Source organism: Pelodiscus sinensis, chromosome 4 (genome assembly GCF_049634645.1).
Source record: "Pelodiscus sinensis isolate JC-2024 chromosome 4, ASM4963464v1, whole genome shotgun sequence".
NCBI lineage: Eukaryota > Metazoa > Chordata > Testudines > Trionychidae > Pelodiscus > Pelodiscus sinensis.
Window position 1 is genome coordinate 69844454 of NC_134714.1, and position 10230 is coordinate 69854683.

A 10230-nucleotide genomic window follows, 5' to 3' on the forward strand; every position below is an offset into this window, starting at 1 on the left:
TATACTCGCCCGTGGTGAGTAGATTTTACCAGCTGGTGAGTGCAGGGGCGGACTGGCCCGGTGGGCTGTTGTGAGGGGCTGGCCAAAGCGCACACTACAGGTGGCGTGGCCCCATCTGATCCGCCAGCCAGTGGAGGAGCAGAGCGCCGCCAGGAAGGGGGAAGTGTGGCGATTCTCAGCACTGGGCTGCCTGTGTGCAGCTCCAGCGTGAGGAGGCGGGGCGCGAGCCAGAGGGTGGGACGCCGGTGTGACGTGATATCCTGACGTCACGGCCAGCGACCGCCGGATTCAAAAAGGCTCTGGCAACTCCACAAAGTAGAAGGCAGAAGCCAGGGAGGGAAGGGGCTGTGGCTGTGCTGTGCTGAGGGGAGGGAAGGGAAGGGGAAAAATATGGGGAAGGGGCTTGTGCTGAGGGGATGGGTAGGGAGGGGAGGAGGTTAGAAGAAGAAGGGATGGGTGCAGGAGAGACAAATGCCAGGGGGGCCAAGTGCAGACAATGAGGAAAAGGGCAGGAGGGGAGGTGTCAGTGTGGGGGGGGGCAGGGTGATGCTGGGAGAGGAGAGGGTAAGGGCATTGGGGGCTGGAGGGGGAGGTGCTGGGAGAAGGCTTGAAAGAAGGGGTGGGCATGAGCAAGGCATGTGTGAGGGCACAGGGACATGAGAGGAACGGGGGCAGAGGGTGGTGAGGGGGTGGGTATCTGGGGGAAAAAGGGGGCAGGGGCAGTGAGGGGAGGGGGAGGCACCAGGAGGGTGCAGGTGCCAGGGGATTCTGGGGGTGAAGCAGAAGGGCAGACACCTGCAGGGGAGGGACCAGCACCAGAGGAGAGAGGCAGGGCAGGTGTGTAGAGGGAGGTGTTAGGAGAGGGGATGAGGAGGGGTAGCTCACATGATCAGTGTGGGGCTACTGGAGGAGTGGGCACAGGGGGGAGAGAAGGGCTGGTGGAGGGGGGCAGGTCTCAGGAAGGCTGAGGGCAGTGAGAAGGGCAGGAGTCAGGACAGCAGAGGAGGGTGAGGGGTTGGGGACAGCAGGCACCAGGGGAGCTGATGGAACAAGGGGAGGAGACATGGCAGCAGAGGGAAAAGGTAGAGGTTTATAAGATATTTATTAATAAACTTATTAGTAATTACTGTTCTTGTTCTTATTGGGAATTTATGTCATTAAAAAAACATTCTGGGGAGGGGGGGGCGAGTCCCTTTTTTGTCTGGCGAGTAGGGTTTTCCATAATTTGTCGAGCCCTGGTAATTGACATAGCTGAAGTTGTATATCTTAATTTGACTTTTGCCCTGCTGTGTAGATGTGCTCTCGGTGTGGATGCAGCTTATACTGACAAAATTTGTACTTCTACCAATATAGAAACACACAGCACTTTACATGAAACAGAACCAATGCAGGAAAATACAAGTCATACATATAATTGTATTATAAACTGCATTACACTTCTTCCAGTAAACTACTTGTGACAACTCAAAGCCCCGGCTTTGCATGGGTGTCATTTATACAGCTATGTATGGAAAAAGCTAAAAATGGCTGACAAGTTAAAAACTGGACAGTAGCGGATTGCAGAATTCAGTGATGATGACTGTAGCTGGTGATACTCTAAACAAACAGAGCTGTCAGCCATGCTTGTAGCTGTTTCCTTCGCTTCACTTCATGCCAAGTGTCACAGTGAGACACAGCCAGGAGCCTGGAATGTTCTTGTTGTAGTCTCTCAAGATGGAGCAATCGATAAATAGGAAATTTCTGTGTTTAACAGCATCCTGAGTCTAAGACTATATTTAGACAGCAAAAACATGCATATAAGAAGCCCCATAGTTGGTGATTCCAAGCTGAAGTTGTTGTACTATGATAAAATATAAATTTCTTGAGAATGTGGGCAGTATAAAATTTGATGTTCTGAATTTCTTTCTTTCCTAGCTTTTAAGAGCTTGTGTTTTATAAATGATACTATCACATTGTCATTTAGCCATTTTGTGTGTGTGTGTGTGTGTTTCTTTGTTTTTTTTAGGTAAGGTCTACGTTGTGGAAAGCAATATAGAAGTGAAAAAGCCTCTTTGGCTTTCTAGCCAATCCTCCATTAATTGCAGCATTATTCTCTATGGGGAAGGTTAATAGAAAGTATATCTGGTGTAGAATCCTGAATTACCTGCTCCAGAGGTAGTTTTGATAGAAAGTCACATAGCAGCAGCCCTCATGATCTGATATTGTGGTCTGAGGGGATATCTGCACTTGAAAGTGGGGGTGTAATTTCCAGCAAAGAGACAGAACCACCCTAGCTCTCATCTAGCTAGGTGGACTAAAAATAGTACAGTCATGATGGTGTGAGTGACTGGCTGCCCTAAGTACGTGCCTGCAATGAGGGAGGGTGAATCTTCCAGATGTCAATTGCACTGCTAAACATTCTTTTCCCAGCCTAATGTGTGTGTTTGACCTACATTTTCCACCATGTTACAAAAGCCGTTGTCTTTGAAAAGCTGCTGCTGTTTTTGTTACTTGTCAGAAGATCATGATTTTCCTTCATTCGGCACTGTTCCCCCAGTAGGCTTAAGGCAGATCAAATGAAATGTGGTGGATCCCAGTCCACACTCTGAATAGGCTGCTGAACTTGGTGACTCTAGCTTCTTCCTTTTTGGAATGTACAAGAAGGTTGTGTGCGCTGGAGCAAGCAAGGCTGCATTTAGCCTCGTAATCAGTCCTTAAATGACCCCTTAAAAGGAATGGTTCAGTGCAGCTGCACTCTTTTTACACTAAAAAGTTTTGCCAATGTAGCTGTATCAGGTAGAGATGTGGAAAAAACATCACCCAAGCCAACATAACTAGGCTGGCAAAACTACTAAAAACAGCCTTTTGGCAGTGTAGTTTGTGTAGTTCAGGGAGGTGGTTTAACTCTACTGCCAGAAGATCTCTTTTTGCCAGCGTATGGTGCAATTCCTCTAGCAGAGCTGTGTTGTAAGAGCATTTGTAGTGTAGATGAGCCCTTAGTCCATGTAGGACCAGGCCTGAATACTTGATTGTTATAAAACAGACAAGATCCATTTTTGGGAGGGTTGGGTGGCTGCCAAATTTAGAGGAGTCAGGGCCACATGTTTGATGCCAGCTGACTAGTACTCTGGTGGTGGGACTAGTTCCAATTTAGGGGCTTTAGGCAAAGCTGATGGATCCAAGCAGCATGCAAGAAGTGGGGTTTTAGAAAGGCTGCTGCTTGCTTCTTCCATCTTCAGCCTGTGGTAAGGGTTGCCTGTGTTGGACGCTTGCCAGTCCTTATCTGTGAGGGGATGACAGTCAAATAGTGAGAACCCTGGGATTCGGTGGGCTTATAACTAAGGAATATGAGATATACCAGAAACAAAGTGGCAGCTGCTGCTAACTACCTCTAGGTCTCCTAAGAGTAGTCTCCTGAGAGCTATTGACCTGGGAGAAATTGGGAAGGAGTATAAATAGTTTTTATCTGCATCACCTGGGGCTGTTAGCACCGTGGCTCCTACACCTAGCAGCATAACTGCCTTTTGCTGCTTTGCCCCGAATTTGACTTACTGTGCCCTACTTTCTGTAGCGGGGAGAAAGCCTACGTGTCTGATCCACTTTTCCATCCTAATAATTTAAGTAGCAATGATGTCCAGGGCATGAAGGAGAGGGGCTATGACGAGCATTTTGAAAACTTATCCTCCACTTCCTTTCGCCGTGTAGTGAACCAGTGCAGAGGGATAACTCAATCCAATCAAAAGGGCAGGCAAGGTGTAAGATAACAAAGAGTTGGGCTTGAATTGGGCAAGTTAACAATTCTTTTATGTAATAGAGATATTAGAGTATTCAGAGGTTGTGAGTATTTGAGATGACAAGAAGGAACTCAAGATCATGTTAAAGAAATTCCTATTGCAATGGATGAAATACTTGTTAAACATGGGGTTAGGCACGATCAATCAATGGCTTATCAGCAATGCAAAATTATTTTACACATTATATGTCAAACAATTGGAGGGGAGTATTTTCCCCTCTCCCTTAAAAAGGAGAAAAGAGTGGAAATAAAAAGGATTATATTTTCAGGACACGGTGTCCATTTTTCCAAATGTAATAACTGCAACATAAAATAGAGACTAGAATTGGAAACTCTCTGAAAAAGGAATGTAATTTAGTTGATATTCCATGACCATGATGCTTGGTATCTTTTGCTATGCAAATTTACACTCAAGCTCTGATATCTTTGATTTTTGATGAAAGACATCTTTAGATGCTGAGGTAGGATCCTGTGGTCTAACCAAGATATGGGGAAATGAAATTTGGGATAGGGAAACAAAAGTCTCTAGTGTGATTAGAGTAGCCTTGAGACTGCTTTGTTTATGCCATGAAGCTTCACTTACATCAAGGACATAAAGGATGCGTACAACAGCATCTTGGTCATGCCCCTTTTACTAGCTACGTTCCCTGTGTTAGAGGCTACTAAGGTGGTCCCTGGCTTGTGCTGGGAATCATGCTGCTCAATTTTAAGGGTATATTGCATCTTTGCTCTACAAACCTACACCAAATGGTATGGCTAAGAATTTGGCTCTTCATGTTCTACAAGAAAAGAAGGGAGGATCTTCTTATGGGTTCAAACTTATTATGATATTCAAATCTGCCACAGCTGAATGGTTGTGACCTTTTTCTTCTCTGTGTTTGTATTTTCTGTAGATGCTATATCAATGTTGTTGATTTAATTAACCATGATAGATGAGAATTCCTTGTTTAAATTATTTTAAGGAATATGATCAAATTGTACAATTTTTTCCACTAGCTTTGATTAAATAAGAACAGAGTTGAATCTGTTAATAGTAAAATTATGTCTTATGATGGTCCATGACCTCTTTTGTTTAGTCCTTCTAATGCATAAACATTTTAAAAACCATTAATGGGAGACATGAGAGCACCATGCAGTTGAATTAGATCAAAAACTCAATTTTGAAGTTCTACCCTCAAACTAGAAAATAAAAATCACAGGCTGCTTTGCCAACTGCTTTTCTGCTCATGTGGAAACACTACAGTTAGGTGAATCCATGCCCCGTTTATTTTAAGATGCAGTGTTTCTATTGTTACATGCAATTCAAAAGGGGTGTACAAGAGAAGGTACCAGGCTATTCAAAAAGAATATGGAAATTTTCCAGACGCAGAGGCCTTCTCTGCTACCATGGTGATAGGTACAGTATGAAAACCTAGATTTATGAATTGTTGGGTTTAAAAAGGCAACGGTTGTAAATTCTTCAGTTGGATAGATGGTGCCTTTCCCATACATAGGGCTGAGCAGCGTTCTCTCATGGGGTGGAATTTTTAGTTGTTGAAACTGTTTTTTCCTGACAAAAGTTGCATTGCAATGTGTATGTGCTTGCTGTTGTGTCACGAAAAAGCAGTTTTGGTGACAAAAATTGGTAATGTAGATATATCTCTGACTGACAGCTATGCAGACCAAGCGTATGGCCTTTTTCACCCTTGACTGAAATAGTTATGTCACCTAACTTTTATGTGTAGACCAAGCCTAAGACACCATGGTGACAGACTTATTAGAATCAGCTAGTTAGAGGTACCAGGGTGAAAATCCACTGGTCACCAGGGTATCTTGTTTTTAGGGGATGGAGGATTCCTCTCTGTCCCCCTCTCCCTGACATGTAAATGTTTTTAAAAATAAAATGTCTACCCCTCTGAAAGGCTTGTATTGGGTTGATCCACTTCTAGGCAGACAAAGACTAGCTGTGGCATTTGTCTCAGTAGGAACTGATGGAGAGGACAACTGCAAAGTAGATATTTGGGTTAAAACTGCACTCAAGTTCAGGTGTATTTGGATCCAAGGTTTTGGTAAAATCCGTCGCTAAACCGAATAAAAACGTTATACAACAAAATCATGCTTCCAAACTCTAGCCTGAAATTTTTTTTGGCCAAAACCATTTGGTAAATTTCTGTCAACTTGTAAATAGTTTGTTGACCTCCAACTGCATTTTGGGAAAATTAATTATTTGTCCAAAAATATTCTCCCAGCACTAGCTGTAACTAAGTTGGAGGGTCCTTGTGTCAGGCAGGACATGGGAAAACTCTGCTTCTGGTAAAAAGCCGATCAAGTATCCCTATGGAAGCTGCTCTAAGAGAACTTATGCCCAAAAGGACAGTGATCTCTCGTCATGTCCTCTAGAGCCTGTCTTATCACAGTAGCAAGTATTATGTATTGAATCTGGGAAACATCTTCAGGCAAGTTCTACAGTACAAAATTACCAGTAGATATTTTCAGGTCTCCTCATTAACAATGCAGGCTTTAAGATCACCCACGGGGGGACCAAGACCTTATGTTGTCCACTGGAGCTAAATTATTAAATGCATCAGACACTATAAGCTTCTCCATTTCATTTTCCCAATGAGCAAAACAAACACTAGGCTTCCAAATGGGGTCTAGGATCAAATCACTAGAGTTGCCAGAAGGTTTCAACAAAAATACCAGGCACACTTGATATTACATCACAATCTACATTACATCTTATTTAGAAAATACCAAACATTTATCTTTTCTCAATTTTTCCTGAACAGAAAGCTCAAGTACTGGACTGTCCGGTTCAAAACCGGACACCTGGCAACCCTACAAATCACAGTACAGCTATTAGAGACACCTCACTACAGGGAGTCTTGCAGGAAAAACAGCCAGCCTTTAGAGTGATGCTTGGTTACAGCCCATTGCTATTATAAATACAAAGCTGTATTGTATTCAGAAAGTTAAGGGAGAAACTTCTTACAACAGGTTTGGGTATCTTTTAACAGCAGTGCTCCCATTGGAGATATTGTTTAGCCATTTCAACCACTCATTTCAAGGCTATAGATTTAACAGAAGGGAAAATTAAGTTATTAATTGGAAACCCTGCTAAGAGACTTGTGTATTTTTAGCATGCCTGCAGTTTTGAGTGGTATAGGTATGTCAGCCCAAATTGTTACTTGTCCCATTCTTGCTGTGCTTCAATTTTTGTTGACTTTCAGGTTAACTGAGTGCTCAATAATGAAACTAAATGGAACAACTGAGCTGTGGAAGTTCATTTTGCAGGTGGTGATTAGCCATACTGAAGGTGGTTTTCTGCTGATCGGTGGAGTCAATTTCTGAATCCTGAACATTACTTTTGTTTAGTAAGTAGACAAAGTCAAATTGCCAAATTGCTCACCTAAAGCAAGTCTGATGGTGAAGGGTGGAGACGTTCATTTTCAGGGAGAGGGAATTATTCTCTTTCTCTCTCTCTCATTTTGAAAGAAATTGTACTTTAAAAGGGAGATACTGTGGGGTATGTTGCTATGACACTCAACAGAAAATAGGATTTGCTGTGCTGGATGAGACCAGTGGTTCAACAATGGGTGGTGCCAGATGCTTTGGACAAAGGTTCTGCTGTAGGCAGTTGTCGGATAATCTCAAGGGATGTTTCCTCCTAGCCACCAATAGGCTTTATACGCTGAAGCATGAAGGTCCCTTCGCAGATCCTCAAAGTCTTCCAAAAATCCGTAACTTTGTCATGTATGTACTTGATTGGAAATCATGTCTCTTGGAATGAAGAATCTGCTCCTGGTTGAGCATGCTGATCTCCTCCCTAGGAATCTGTTCCTGCTTCTTTCCCTGAACACCTCCACTTACTAGGGCCATGTCTACACTCGTGGCTTCTTGCGCAAGAACGGCTGTTCTTGCGCAAGAATCCACAGAGCGTCTACACTGCCCACCTGCTCTTGCGCAAGTAAATGCATAGTACGGTGTGGTAAGAGACGGCTCCTTGCGCAAGAGCTACGCTGTTTTCTATCAGGCGTAAGCTCTTGCGCAGGTGCTCTTGCGCAAGAAGGCAGTGTGGACGTTCAGTAAGCGCGTACTTGTGCAAAAATTGGCCTCCAGTCAAAAACACAGGTGGCCTCTCCGACACGCCGTACAGGCAATCGCCACTCATTGGTTCCCCCTAGTTGGGGCCCCCCTTAAAGGCACAGGCATGCAGTACAGCCATTTGCCACGTGCAGCCCGGGTAGCAGCCAGCGGGAGCAATGGCAGCTGCCCAGCCTCAGGCAGGTCCCTCAGACCCCACTGAGGAGCCACCCCAGCAGGCCCACAGGGGCACCAAGCGGCGGGCGCCATGCTGGAGCACCGCTGAGGTGAATGCCCTCCTGGACCTCTGGGGAAAGGAGGAGGCCCTCTGGGACCCCAAGTCCAGGAGGAGCAATGCCCACATCTTCTCCCAGATGGCCCAGGTGCTGGCCGTGCAGGGACACCCAGCCTGGACCCTGGAACAGGCCCGGGCCAAGATGAAGGACCTGCGCCTCACCTACGTGTGGGCCAGTGAGCGTGGGGGCAGAGGATCCACTGCCTGTCCCCATTACCACCACTTGCAACGCATCTTGGGTGACAGAGGCCAGTCCCCTGCTTGCCCTGGTGGACACAGCGGTGGCCACCCCAGTGGTCTGACCCAGGGAACCAGAGGAGGAGGGAGACCAGTCCACGGACAAGGAGGAGGTGGCAGAGGACAGCAGCCAGACCCCACCATCCTGGCCCAGCAGAAGTCAGGACGTGTCCCGGGCATCCTCCGAAACTGGTGAGGGATTGTCTGGTGAGTGCAGTGGCTACCATTAGCAAGTGTGCTGGAGACGGGGGGCGGGGAGGGCCACAGGGTGGAGGAGAGGTAACGGCACATGGCCCAGCCTGGCCACATTCTATGCAGAGGCATGCAGTACGTGCAACCTCGTGCAGCTATGGTTGCCAGGTGTCCAGTTTTGAACCGGACAGTCCAGTCTTTGAGCTTTCTGTTTGGGAAACAAATTGAGAGGATATAAATGAGGAAAATAGAAATGTCCGGTATTTTCTGACTAAGATGTAATGTGTAATGTCAAGTGTGTCTGGTACTTTTGTTGAAACCATCTGGCAACCCTACGTGCGGCCAGACCAAGTGGCACACAGAAGCGGCAACTAGCCCCAGCACACGCCTGGGACTCCAGGGATTCTGCACAACCAGACCGGGGGGGGAGGGGGGCTGGGGAGGTCTGGCCAGGAGTAGGCCAGCCCCAAGGTTGCAGGCCTGACCCCACACAGCCTGAAGGGTGCTGCACACATCCATGGCCACCTCTGGGACACTGTAGCTTCCCCTGGGAAAGGCACAACAGGCCCCCCCGCTGCTGCCCCAGGGGAATTCCCCCTCTCCAACCACACCTGTCCCTGGGCATCGTGACGTGCTGAGAGGAGGGCCTGGGGCGCCAGAACACCATGGGGCAGGGCTCACTGACCATGTTGCTCTCCTCTGCTTCTGCAGTGGGACCCCCTGCCAGCGAGGGACCTTCCAGCCCCATCCCACCGGCGCCAAGGATCCAGGGCTGATCACAGCCCTCCCAGGACCGCCACCACCTGCTCCGCTGCCACGTCTGCACTATTGAGCGTATGGAGCGTGCTCTTACTCAGAAGATCCGTGCAGATGCGGAGTGGTGGGAGCGGGTGTGAGGCCAGCACCTGGAGCGCTGCAACTGTGTGAGCAGTATCCTGGGCACGATTGCAGACCGAATGGTCCTGTGCAGCAGCCCAATGCTGCTCTCCCTCCACTTGTCCCCCTGCTTTGCCCATGCCCCCTCCTGAGGTCCCCCACCCTCAGCACCTCCTGGTGCAGCCTGCCCCGACCCAGCATGAGGGGCAAAGGTGCCACTGTACCCGTGGGGGTGGGAGAGGCCTCCCTTCACACCCATGAGGCCCTCCCAGTTCAGGGCCCCCTCCTGCCCTCTCCTCCCAGTTCACTCCCTTCCCCGTGTAAATAAAAGTGCCTTATATCAAGCGAATGCATTTCATTTATTGGGAGGTGTGGGAAGGAGTGGTGATGGGAGTGGGGGCGTGGGGGCGCGGGGGCATCCCTGTGGCCAGAGGTGTAGGGGCAGCCTATTGTGGGGCGTGGTCCAGCATCACCTGGAGGGCTTGCCGGACCCGCTCCCCCTGGTGGTTGACTTGCTCTGTGGCGGCTGTTTGGGGCTGCTGGTAGGCCTGGCCCTCACCTGCCATTCACACCGGGAGAAAGGCCTCCCACTTTCTCTCAATAACATTATGCGGCACCCAGCATGCAGAGATGACCTCCAGGATGTGCTGCATCCCCATGTCCAGGTGGGTCAGGAGGCACCTGAACTGTGCATTCAGACACCCAAAGGCACACTCCATGGGGTTGCGGGCCTGGTCCAGGTGGGCGTTGAAGGTGGCCTGGCTGTGGTCCAGTTGGCCGGTGTATGGCTGCATCA

General features: G+C 47.9%; 1 protein-coding gene across 2 annotated transcripts; it reads left to right on the forward strand.

Annotated features, from left to right (window-relative positions):
• The first annotated feature begins 734 nt into the window (after nt 1-734).
• LOC142829142 (uncharacterized) lies at nt 735-9797 on the forward strand. 2 transcript variants are annotated; one of them, XR_012903474.1, is made up of 2 exons: nt 735-8573; nt 9270-9797. XR_012903474.1 is itself a non-coding variant. In XM_075927315.1 (2 exons), exons 1-2 carry the CDS (start codon nt 8014-8016, stop codon nt 9388-9390), a joined length of 666 nt encoding a protein of 221 aa, XP_075783430.1. In that variant the 5' UTR covers nt 735-8013; the 3' UTR covers nt 9391-9797. The 2 variants fall into 2 exon arrangements, 1 of the variants encoding a protein (XP_075783430.1); XM_075927315.1 differs by having other exon boundaries at nt 735-8558.
• The last annotated feature ends 433 nt before the right edge of the window (nt 9798-10230 follow it).

Bases quoted from the DNA above. Each gene is read 5' to 3' on its own strand.
- LOC142829142 (XM_075927315.1), top strand. From the start codon at position 8,014: ATGGCAGCTGCCCAGCCTCAGGCAGGTCCCTCAGACCCCACTGAGGAG. The intron at 8,559-9,269 runs GTGAGGGATTGT...CTGCTTCTGCAG, and splicing joins CCGGGCATCCTCCGAAACTG to TGGGACCCCCTGCCAGCGAG.